This window comes from Bos indicus x Bos taurus, chromosome 23 (assembly GCF_003369695.1).
Source record: "Bos indicus x Bos taurus breed Angus x Brahman F1 hybrid chromosome 23, Bos_hybrid_MaternalHap_v2.0, whole genome shotgun sequence".
NCBI classification, from domain to species: Eukaryota; Metazoa; Chordata; class Mammalia; order Artiodactyla; family Bovidae; genus Bos; species Bos indicus x Bos taurus.
Genome location: NC_040098.1, coordinates 8,119,331 through 8,131,806, shown reverse-complemented (window position 1 = coordinate 8,131,806; position 12,476 = coordinate 8,119,331). Strand labels below are relative to the sequence as shown.

General features: G+C 43.7%; 1 protein-coding gene across 1 annotated transcript; it reads right to left on the bottom strand.

The window, feature by feature from the left end:
• Positions 1-286: 286 nt before the first annotated feature.
• On the bottom strand, positions 287-6,668 carry LOC113881562 (SLA class II histocompatibility antigen, DQ haplotype D alpha chain-like). The gene is made up of 5 exons (XM_027524582.1): positions 6,485-6,668; positions 4,375-4,623; positions 2,624-2,905; positions 1,799-1,976; positions 287-1,100 (listed from the first exon to the last, which is right to left on the bottom strand). The coding sequence occupies exons 1-4, from the start codon at positions 6,558-6,560 to the stop codon at positions 1,822-1,824; spliced, it is 762 nt and encodes a 253-aa protein (XP_027380383.1). The 5' UTR covers positions 6,561-6,668; the 3' UTR covers positions 287-1,100; positions 1,799-1,821.
• Between the last annotated feature and the right edge of the window lie 5,808 nt (positions 6,669-12,476).

Sequence of the window (12,476 nt, the reverse complement as noted above, 5' to 3'; positions counted from 1 at the left end):
TATAAACACTTTGCACTGAGGGGAGAAATTTTGCTTTATGTTCATTGATACTTAATGTAAGAAGAGAGAGAGAGCAAAGAGGAAGTTTAGGGAGGAAAAAAGGTCCCCATTTAAGAACATCATTTTCACACTTTGGCTGCGTGGTATTAACATGATTTGAGAAACAGGTTCCATGGAGCTGAGATTTCCATGAGCCTTCCAACACAGGGGCTTCCATGCTTATACAGGAGTTAGCCCTAGGAACAGAGAAAATGGACACACTGAACAAAAATACCTTGGAAAGAGATTTGTCTTCTTTAAACATTTCTTTTTATTGAAGTATAGTTGAATTACAATGTTGTCTTAATTACTGCTATACAGCAAAATGACTCAGTTATACATACATACATCTGTATATATTCTTGTGGTCGTTTTCCATTATGGTTTATCACAGGACACTGAATATAGGTCCCTGTGCTACACAGGAGGACCCTGTTGTTTATCCATTCTACATGGACCAGTTTGCATCTGCTAATCCCAAACTCCAAGTCCAGCTTTCTCCCATCCCCCTCCTCCCTTGGCAACCACCAGTCCATTTGCTATGTTCCTGATCCTGCTTCTGTTTCATAGGTAGGTTCACTTCTGTCATATTTTAGATTCCACATGTAAGTGATATCATATGACATTTGTCTTTCTCTTTCTGACTTACTTCACTTAGCAAGACAATCTCTTGGTGCAAGATTTACTTATTTGTTTGGAACAGATGTTGGATTAGGGTGACCAAGAACTAGGCGGCTGGGTGGAACAATCCAGGTCTCTCTGTGACAGGTAGTCAATGAATCAAAGACTAAGTTGGGAGAATTCATAAGGGTCAGTGATCTTCGAAGGAAAATTCCTCCATAAAGTCCACCCCGGCAGGGAGGGCAGGAGGGCGTGGAAGGAGCTCTGTGATGAAGTGGAACAAGGAGCACGTCTCAGTCAAGGTCAAGACAGGGAACTGGAGTCTGAACCAGGCCTTTTTTTCTTGTAAAGACTGATCACCTGAAACACCAAACAGCATGAGGCTGATGGTCCTGGGCTCCTGATGCTGCAGCGAAAACAGAAATGAAGACTTTCCTCTCCTGAGAACAAGTAAAGGGAACAGTGAACAGATGAGAGAAGAAGCATAAACAGACCTGAAAGAGTTAATCACTCCTGGCTTTCCTTTCACTGTTACTAAACTGTAGCCTGTATCTCACAGAAGGAACCTGACACTATGTAAATTATATCCGGTACCCACTGCCCGTTAACCCTATGCAAATTCCATCCTGCACCTGGCGCTTACCTTCCCAGCGCTCCCTTTGCAGACCACCCCTTGTAGCATTTTGCATTGCAGAAAGAGGGCTGCAATATTATAAATCAGAGACAAACTGACCCAATTATCCAGTTTCTTGAAGCCAGTTCTGATTATTTTGAAACAATAAAGAAGAATGCAAGACTCCCACTACTTTGTTCCTGATCACAGACCTCAGACTGTGAGCCCCAGCTATATGGTCCCCTCCAATTCCCCATCGCGCAGGGCACTAGCCTGCTATGTTCTGCTGTGTTCTTCCTGCAGCCGACTAAAGCCATCTTTCTATCTCTCTAAACTCTGTCTCTGTATTTTTTATTCAGCATCGGTGGGCAGAGAAAACCAAGATTTTGGCAGTAACTCTGTCCCAATGTCAACCCATCTCCAATTTGCCCACAGTTGTTCCAACACATGTATGTATCTTGGATGCCAATTTTCCACCCTTGCCTTCCCTGCCTGAAGTGCCATCTTTCTAGATCTGATCCTTACCTTCCCATCTTTCAGGCCATGACTCACATGGCCCTTCGACGTCTGGAGGCAGCACCCAAGCACCGGACTCGGAGGATGAGGACAGTGCCCACCACGATGCCCATGAGGCCCATGGCCAGCCCCAGGGCACAGACCACAGTCTCTGTCAGCTCTGATGTAGGGGTTGGAATCTCAGGCTCTGAGAACAAAAAGACTTACAGGGTCAAAGTGATACTGAGCAGGGTCTTGTGATGCTCCTGTGCACAAAAGCCTTTTTGTGTCTCCCCATTTCTTGTTTGCAGGAAACGGGCTTCATTCAGCCTCCATGACCTCTCTGAGTTCAAGAGGCAGGCTCAAACAGATGTTATTCAGGGAAGGGAGGGGATGTGGAGACACGGGAGGAGCAGTTAAGAAACTGTAGTGGTCTTGGGGCAGGGTCCTGGTTCCCCATCAAGGGATACACACAGCACTGTCTTTGAGCTGTTTGGCAGTTGTTGAAATCTCCAACCGGTGGAGAAATTAACTATATGCTGCCCACGACACACTGACCCCAGACTGGCTGTCAACATGAGAAGAATGTTCAGGAGCTGGTCATACCCTCTTTATCACGCCATTACTATAAAACTCCTTGCTACCCCCTCCGGGTGGGGACACACAGTTTTGAGAACTGTAGTCCACTGGGGCCCCCTTTGCCTGGCAAAGAAATAAAGCTGTTCTTTCTACTTCACCCAAAACCCTGTCTCCAGGATTTGATTCAGTCTCAGAGTCCGGAGGCCGGATTCGGAAGGACACTGTCTGCAGGTGGATTGGATGTGGAGAAGGGTGTGGGTTTGGGAATGCACGTACCCCAGTGCTTGACGAGGGGCTCTTCCAGGCCCCAGTGCTCCACTCTGCAGTCATAGAAGTCTTCACTGGAGGGAAGAAAGGTGAGGTAACTGAACTTGAGGAAAGAGTGGTCACTCTTGGGGTAGAAGGTGGTCTCAGCGATCCCTTCTGCAACAAAGTGTCCGTTGTAAAACCAAGTGATGTTGATCACAGGAGGAAAGATGTTGTCCACTTGACAGATGAGGGTATTGGGAATCCCCAGGACCACGGAGGATTTGGGAAACACAGCCACTTCAGGGATTTCTACAATGAAGACCAAAGATGGATTGGAATTTCTGACAACTGTGCCTTCTGCTCCTTAATCAGTTTAGGGGAGGCTTCCCCACCCCAAGCACAATCTCCCCAGCTGTTAGTGTATTATTTCCTATGTCCTTCAGACTCACTTTACAGTCAGCCATAACCTCCCTTTATTTTCACTTGTTTCTTATATTATATATTGATCATCATCATTATTATTTTACTGATAGGACCGTCCAAAACTTAGACCTTGGCTCTTCCACCTTCTGAATGAGGAAGATTAGTGCTTTCTACAGTGACTTCAGAACTGGTGCTGACATCTTTATCTACAGATGCCGAACTGTCCTCTGAACTGTGCTGCGAATTCTCTTCTGAACTGTCTTCTTCTTTAGGGTCACTATGAAGCTTAGAACACGTTCTTCTCGCTGGGAATCCACAGGGCAGAGTGGGTCGGTGTGTGAGAGCTAGGAGACAGATGGGCCACGGGCTGAGCAGCTGCAACTGGTCTCCTGCTGACGCTTCAAGACACGATACCAGCAGGAGCATGGGGCCCTGATTAGGTGAAAGACAAAGTGACCACAGCTTCCTCGTTCTCGTGGTCAAGGGGATTTCCCAGCCTGATGCATGTGCAGAAGAGGCCTTCAGTCTAGGGAGGACAAAGGAGGAAGGAGATGCCAGCCCAGAAGATGTCCTGCCAACCCCCCAGAAACCTTGGCGCCGGAATCCACCTTGGCTGACAGATGCATGCCCATCAGGAAGAACCCTGAGTCAGGTGAAAAATGGGCACAAGCGAGATGACTGGCCCGAGACAGCCCAGAAAACTGCCCCCATATAAGCAAGCTAAATCCTCGCTACTGTGTGCAACTCAGTCTATTTGGAGTGATTCGCCATTTACGTTTAATAGTAAAAGACTGGTTAATAATAACAATACATTGTAAAAACTTCAGAAGGAAAGGAGAATCTTTTACGGACCATTTGCTTTGTGTGTGGCAGTTTTCAGTTATTAGTTCTTAAAATCAGTACTTTCTAATGGAAACAGCTTGATAAAAAATCCGTCACAGGATTTTGAGGCCCATTAAAAAATGTTAAAAAAAACCAAATTCCAAACTCTGAGTTCTTTTATGAGTTCTTCCACAAGTACCTTGTTTTTAATAAACACTGTCTCGATTTCACAAGCTTGGTCTCTTTGCTGAATTATTTCTTCAAAGGAGACAAGGGCTGAGGTACTACTTGGCTACTTAGGCCAAGAGCTTGAGAATATCCTCTTTTAGAACTACTGCAAGGAGTGGGTTCTTGGAACTCAGGGGAGGGATATTTCAAGATTAAACCTGTAGCCGAGGACTGGGTATTTGCCAGGAAATGAAATAGAAAGGGGGAGCAATTTAGAGTGTCGGGGAGGGGGAGACTAGCTACCCGGGGGAGGAAAAAGAGACCAGGAACACGAGGTAGATGCCGTGAAGAGAGGCCACACTTACCACTGGTGGCAGGTGTAAAGCTGGAATTTTTTATCAAGATGTCCAAATTTCTTTTTGACATAACAATGTTTCTCAGGGCGCTCTGAACTTCAAATTTGGTGATATTGCTAAACTCGGGCAGCCGCCAGACAGTCTCCTTTTTCCCCAGGTCCACGTAGAAGAGCTCGTCTCCATCAAATTCAAACGTGAACTGGCCAGAGGCGCCGTACGTCTGGTAGACATTTGTGCCGTAAGTGCCCACGTGGTCAGCTGGTGCGTGGCCACGCCAAAGCAGAAAGATAAGAACAGGGACGCAGGATACAGGGGCGGGGAAAGAATTGGATTAAACAAAAACACATGAGAAATGGTCCGTGTAGGAGTGTAGGTTCATATTTGGCCTGGGCCGATACCACTTCCTATTTCTGTCTTTTCTATCCTAGGGTTAGGGATGGTGATGTACACGCCATGAGGTGCTGAGACGCTGTCTTATTCACTCTGTATCCCTAGTAACTTGAAGGGTTCATGGCACATAGTAAGATTGCAGTAAATAAGTTAATGATGAATGCTTGTGTGCGTGCTCACTCTCTTCAGTCATGTCTTGCTGTTTGCGACCCTCTGAACTGTAGCCCACCAGGCTCCTCTGTCCACGGGATTCTCCTGGCAAGACTACTGGAATGGGTTGCCATGCTTTCCTCCAGGGGACCTTCCTGAGCCAGGGATCAAATCTGTGTCTCCTGCATTGCAGCTGGATTCTTTACCCCTGAGCCACTGGGGAAGCCCTAGATAATGATTACATAATTTTATTTCTAATCACCTAATCTCTTACTTCTCATAGCACCTATCTCATTCTTACCACACTATGGAATTTATTTACTTATGAAATGTGTTTTTTTTTAAAGTTATCTGTCTGATTATAAGAACATGAGTTTCCCGTGGATAGGAATCTTTACTTGTTGTTGTTCTTTGTCTGTGCCACATAGCATGAGAGATCTTAGTTCCCTGACCACGGATTGAACCCGTGCCCCCGTCAGTAGAAGCGTGGAGTCCTGATCCCTGGACCACCAGGGCATTCCCAGAAATCTTGCTTTATGCCCAGAGGAGTGCTTGATACCTCGCTAAATATTTGTTGACTTCATGAATCACGATTAGGAAATGTTCTGAAGATTCCATTCCATTCCTCTTCTCTTTTCCTTGACCCCCCACACCCTTTGGGTTTCAATAACCATTGTCAATGCCCATGACACAGTAGGACAAAGTTTTGGACAGGAGACTGAAATTTAGTGGAATAAGCCACCTTCAAGAAGGTGTTGTGAATACAGAATGGAGGAGCTGAGGGGGCTGATTAACTAAAATTAATCTGTTTTTATCCTCTTTTTAGAGCTTTGTTGGCTGGAGGTGACAGGACTGGTAGTTTGGGTTGACAAGCTGAGACTAACCTATTTTAAGTTCCTAGGTTTTCCACCAACATTACCCAAATTTCTGAAGCAAACAATCAAATTTGAAGTTATACTTATAATAAATCATGCTATACTTTGGCATTATATTGCTTTTTAGTCCATGGGGTCTCAAAGAGTTGGACACAACTGAGCGACTTTCACACACATACACATACACACAACTCTTTGTTATTTAGAATGCATATCTGAAAATAGAGTTGCCATATGGTCCAGCAATCCCACTCCTGGGCATATATCCAGAAAGAACTATAATGCAAAAAGATAAATGCACCTTTATTTCATAGCAACGCTATTTATAAGAGCCAAGACATGGAAACAACCTAAATGTCCACTGACAGATGAATGGATAAAGAAGATGTGTGTGTGTGTGTGTGTATATATATATATATATATATATATATAGTTGTTTAGTTGCTAAGTCATGTCGGACTTTTTTGTGACCTCAGGGACTGCAGCCCACCAGGCTCCTCTGCCCATGGAATTCTTCAGGCAAGAATACTGAAGTGGGTAGCCATTCCCTTCTCCAGGGGATCTTCCCAATCCAGGGATCAAACCTGGGTCTCCTGCATTGCAGGCAGATTCTTTACCATCTGAGCCACCATACTCCAATATAAAATAAAAATTTAAAAAATTCTTCACAATTGTAAACCCACACCCCTCAACTGTACACTCACCCACGATGTCTTCACCTCCATAGGGGCTCATCATGGTGGCCAGAGTGAGAGCCCTCAGAATCAGAGCTTTCTTCATCCTCCTCCTCCTCCAAGGGTATCCTCAGGAGTGGCTGTTCCAAGTGGTGCCTCTCCCGGAAGGTGGTCTAAAGAGAACTGCTGGAAGAAATCATGTTGGAGCAGTCCACGCCTCACCCTGCTCTATCGTGTCTCAGCCCATCAGAGAAATTCCCTGAGCTGACACCTCAGTTGCCAGCTGAAGCATTTTTAGGAAGAGACCTGTAAGAAGCCTGGAAAACTCCCTTGTTTTGAATTATCTAAGGGCATAGATTCGAAAGGGAGCAGAAGGATATCATACATAGGAGGAATCATCAAAGAGTAAAGCTTGTAGCAAGAAAATTTGAACGGTTTTGAGAGATCCTAAAGAAAGAAGCTTGTGGCTTCCCTGGTAAAGAATCCGCCTGCAATGCGGGAGACCTGGGTTCGATCCCTGGGTTGGGAAGATCCCCTGGAGAAGGGAAAGGCTACCAACTCCAGTCTTCTGGCCTGGAGAATTCCATGGGCATACAGCCCACGGGGTCGCAAAAAGTTGAACACGACCGAGCAACTTGCACACAAGGGCACAGATTCAAAAGGGAGCAGAAGGAACTTCCATTGTATAAATGAAAGGAGAAACACTCTGACAGAAAATTCCAGTTTCATGGAGCTTACCTCCTACACTTTGGATTAAACTTCTCCTCAAAAAGATCTTTACTAGTAGGAGTCAATAAACGCCCCACCTTTTTTTTCCTACCCTAATATTTTTCTGCTTGGTGTGCATTTTATGATCTGTTTTAAACTGAAATTTGTGAACAAGGTACATGTCAAAGAGAATTGTCCCCGTTAGTTGTAGGCTCTGAGGTCTAACGCGGGGCTCCACACCTGTGCAGAGTCAACTCTAGAATTGCTGGTGTGTGTATTCGAAACTACCTGTGGTCTCACGCTCCACTGTCTCCTTTAACATGTGCCTTTATGGACTAGGAGATATTTCTGGGTCTACTCAGAATCTACCCGTTTACCAGGAAGCCTCCCACTTTCTGTGTTAGAAAACCGGATTTTCATCATATCATTCTAACCTACTTTCTATTTTGCAGAAATCTCTTGAGATGCTAGCAGCAGACAAAATACTGTTTTTTTCAGTAATACTAGATTTCACCTATGTTTATTTTCATTTTTTATTTTTTTTCATTCACTTAAGAGGCTGAATTTTTTATACATAAGATCAGAACACCACCAAACAGTAAGAGACCACAGAAACAGCACAGGAAACCCAGGCAAAGTCCTGCTACAAGGTAATAGACAATAGGGGTGTGTGCGTGTGCGTGTGTGTGTGTGTGTGTGTGCATGCGCGGTTGTCAGGGAAGGTTGTAGGAAGATCTGTTACTATGACTTTCTGCTTGCCCGTCTGTCTCATCCATCCATCACACATTTAACCACTTCCTAGATGTTTTTGTGCCTCGGATGGTAGTTTTTCATTTGGACACTGACTAAAATGAAATTTTTTTTCTCAAAGGATACTCTCTAGTTTTTAAAATTTATTAATTTCAAGTGTACAAAGTAAGGATTCAATATCTGTATATATTGTAAAACGATCACCAAAACGAGCAGTTAAATTCCCTCACCATACATGATCAAAACACTGTTTTCCTTGTGATCAGAACTGTTAAGACCTACTCTCTCCACAACTTTCTGATATACAATACAGTATTATTAACTATAGTCACCATGCTATACATTACATCTCCATGGCTTTTTAACTTTATAGCTGAAGGTTTCTGTCTTTTGATCCTCTGCTCCTATTTTGCCCACCACACCTTGTTGTCTTTGGCAACAAGAAATGTGTTCTTTGTATCTATGAACTCATTTTTGTTTGTTTTTCTGCTGCTGCTGCTGCTAAGTTGCTTCAGTCGTGTCCGACTCTGTGTGACCCCAGAGACGGCAGCCCACCAGGCTCCCCCATCCCTGGGATTCTCCAGGCAAGAACACTGGAGTGGATTGCCATTTCCTTCTCCAATGCAGGAAAGTGAAAAGTGAAAGTGAAGTCACTCAGTTGTGTCCGACTCCTAGCGACCCCATGGACTGCAGCCCACCAGGCTCCTCCGTCCATGGGATTTGCCAGGCAAGAGTACTGGAGTGGGGTGCCATTGCCTTCTCTGGTTTGTTTTTCCAGATTCCACACATAAACGAAATCACACAACATTTGTTTTTCTTTATTTGACCTGTTTTACTTAGCATAATATTTTCAAGGACCATTCTTGTCTCAAATGGCAAGATTTCTTTTGTTTTTCTTTTTGGTGACTGAGTAATATTTTCTTGTATGTGTATCTATCTCTGCTGTCTTATCTTTCTTTATTCAGTTCATATCAGTCACTCAGTCATGTCCAGCTCATTGTGACCCCAAGGACTGCAGCACCCCAGGCTTCCCTGTCCATCACCAACTTCCGGAACTTACTCAAACTCATGTCCATCAAGTCAGTGATGCCATCCAACCATTTCATCCTCTGTTGTCCCCTACTCCTCCCACCTTCAATCTTTCCCAGCATCAGGGTCTTTTCCAAGAAGTCAGCTCTTCACATCAGGTGGCCAAAGTATTGGAGTTTCAACTTCAGCATCAGTCCTTCCAATGAATAGTCAGGACTGATTTTCTTTAGGATGAACTGGTTGTATCTCCTTGCACTCCAAGGGACGCTCAAGAGTCTTCTCCAACACCATAGTTCAAGAGCATCAACTCTTCAGCACTCAGCTTTCTTTATGGTCCAACTCACATCCATACATGACTACCAGAAAAATCTTAGCTTTGATGATATGGACCTTTTTTTGGCAAAGTAACGTCTCTGCTTTTTAATATGCTGTTTAGGTTGCTCATAGCTCTTCTTCCAAGGAGCAAGTGTCTTTTAATTTCATGGCTGCAGTAACCACCTGCAATGATTTTGGAGTGCCCCCAAAATAAAGTCTGCCACTGTTTCCATTGTTTCCCCATCTATTTGCCATGAAGTGATGGGATTGGATGCCATGATTTTCGTTTTCTGAACATTGAGCTTTAAGCCAACTTTTCATTCTCTTCTTTCACTTTCATCAAGAGACTCTTTAGTTCTTCTTCGCTTTCTGCCATAAGGGTGGTGTCATCTGCATATATGAGGTTATTGATATTTCTCCCGGCAATCTTGATTCCAGCTCATGATTCATCCAGCCCAGCATTTTGCATGATGTACTCTGCATATAAGTTAAATAAGCAGGATGACAATATACAGCCTTGATGTACTCCTTTTCCTATTTGGAACCAGTCTGTTGTTCTATGTCCATTTCTAACTGTTGCTTGTTGACCTGCATACAGATTTATCAGGAGGCAGGTAAGGTGGTCTGGTAATCCCATCTCTTTGAGAATTTTCCACCGTTTGTTGTGATCCACACAGTCAAAGGCTTTGGTGTAGTCAATAAAGCAGAAGTGGATGTTTCTATATTACATTTTCTTTATCCATGCATCCATTGACAGGCACTTAGGTTGCTTCCGTATCTTGGCTGTTATAAATAGTACTGCAATGAACATGGGGGTGCATATATCTTTTTAATTTAGTTTTTTCATTTTCTTTATACAAATACCAAGAAGTGGAATTGGGGGGTCATAAGGTAGTTCTCTTTTTAATTTTTTCAGCAAATTCCATAGGGTTTTTCATAGTGGTTGCACAAATTTACACTCCCACCAACAGTGCACAAGTGTTCACTTTTCTCCACATTCTTGCCAACCATTGTTATTCGTTGTCTTTTTGATAAAAGCCATTCTAATAGGTGTGCTGCTGCTGCTGCTGCTGCTAAGTCACTTCAGTCGTGTCCGACTCTGTGTGACCCCAGAGACGGCAGCCCACCAGGCTCCCCCGTCCCTGGGATTCTCCAGGCAAGAACACTGGAGTGGGTTGCCATTTCCTTCTCCAATGCATGAAAATGAAAAGTGAAAGTGAAGTCGCTCAGTCATGTCCGATGCTTCACGACCCCATGGACTGCAGCCTACCAGGCTCCTCCGTCCATGGGATTTTCCAGGCAAGAGTACTGGAGTGGGGTGCCATTGCCTGAGGTGATATGATATCATATTGTGGCTTGATTTAAATTCCTTTGATAATTAGTGATGTTGAGTACCTTTTCATGTACCTGTTGGGTATCTGTACGTCTTCTCTGTAAAAATATTTATTCAGATCCTCTGACCCATTTTTAATGAAATTTTAAAAATTAAGCTATAAAGGCTCTTTATATATTTTGGATATTAACCTCTCATCAGACATATCATTTGCAAATACTTTCCTCTATTTAGGAGGTTGTGTTTCCTTTTATTGATGATTTCCTTAGCTGTGCAGAGAATTTTTAGTTTGAAATAGTTCCACTTGTTTATTTTTAGATTTTTTGCCTTTGTTTTTGGTTCAAATCTTAAAAATCATCGCCAAGACAGGTATAAATTATGTTCCCTTTAGTTATTGTCCAGGAATTTTATACTGAAATCAGATTGATTATGTTTTTTGCAGCTGAAGATGGAGAAGCTCTATACAGTCAGCAAAAACAAGAGCAGGAGCTGACTGTGGCTCAGATCATGAGCTCCTTATTGCAAAATTCAGGCTTAAATTGAAGAAAGTAGTGAAAACTACCGGAGTCCAGCCCCGGTTGGATCCAGGGATTCCCTCAGGATGACGGCTTCGGTGATTTAAAGGGATAGCGTCAGTGGAGAGAATCAGAGGCCTAATTATAATTGGTTTACATGGGAAATCAATATACCCCCACGCTCCAATTACTTTGGCCTGAAGAAAGAGTAGAGACAAAAGGAAAGAAAAGGAGACGAGAAAGAACGACACGGGGAGACGGAGCTTAGTGAGCAGGGTCCGTAGCTTTATTTTTAGCAGGGACTTTTATACCTCAAGTTGTCCATAGAAGATAATGGGGGATGCAAAGTCATGTAAGGTCAGCAGACCTGAATCATTATCGCAAATACAAAGGCTTTGGGTGATTTACATCATCTGGTCAGGAGACCTGCTAACATTTTTCTTCTGATAAGAATTAGTCAACCAGAAAAACTTATTTTCTCCAAAGGTGACTTTTCTTAGAGTTTAGTACCACTCCCCTAAAGCACTAAACAGAGTTGCATTCCTATAGGGCAAGAGTGTCGTGGGGGTAATTAAGGGAAGAATTTATTAGCTCAAGGGTCTAGGGTTATTATTAACATTAAAGCTTCTGCTTATATTTCTTATATACCAACAATATCAATCAATATACTCCCAGGGACACAGTGGGCAAGGAATATGGAAACTTGGCAGCAGGCATTAACTCAACAAAGAAATCTTCTATTAGTTCTATTTTTAACAATTTCTAACTCCCCGAGAGGCTCTGCACTGTTAGAATAACTAAGTCTCCTTGTGCCTCACATGGTTGGGAGTCTGCAAACAATCACAGGCGTAGCTATAGGAGTCTGGAAACCTATTAGGCAGGTTAGAAGGCTTTCTGAGGGGATCACAATTGGAACACACCTTATTATACCCTGGAGACTTGTTAACTAGAGCTTTAAGTTGCTTTCCTTACAGATAAGAGTGGTTGGGGATAGCCCCTCGTGACTGTCAGAGGAGTTGGTGAAAGTCATGAAGCAGTAAAACAGAGGCTCAGGTTTTGGGGTAGACACTCAGGCAGGCCCAGAGAGGCACCCCTCGAGTTCTGGCTCGCCTTGCCCACCAGACCTCTCTCACATGACCTTGTCATGGGTGGGGACTCACATGCTGGCTCCCGGCAGAAATCCACTAGGCCATTTGTGTATGACCTAAATCAAATTCCTTGTGATTTTACAGTAGAGGTGATAATTAGATTCAAGGGATTAGATCTAGCAGACAGAGTGCCTGAAGAACTATGGATGGAAGTTCATAGCATGGTACAGGAGGCAGTGACCAAAACCATCCCAAAGAAAAAGAAATGCAAGAAGGCAAAGAGG

What these genes read in the sequence shown, in the direction of transcription:
- LOC113881562 (XM_027524582.1), bottom strand. Translation starts at nt 6,560, where the DNA reads ATGAAGAAAGCTCTGATTCTGAGGGCTCTCACTCTGGCCACCATGATG. An exon ending in CTTTACACCTGCCACCAGTG is followed by an intron (nt 2,906 to 4,374) that starts GTAAGTGTGGCC and finishes TCTTCATTGTAG; the next exon opens with AAATCCCTGAAGTGGCTGTG. An exon ending in GCCCCTCGTCAAGCACTGGG is followed by an intron (nt 1,977 to 2,623) that starts GTACGTGCATTC and finishes TTTTGTTCTCAG; the next exon opens with AGCCTGAGATTCCAACCCCT.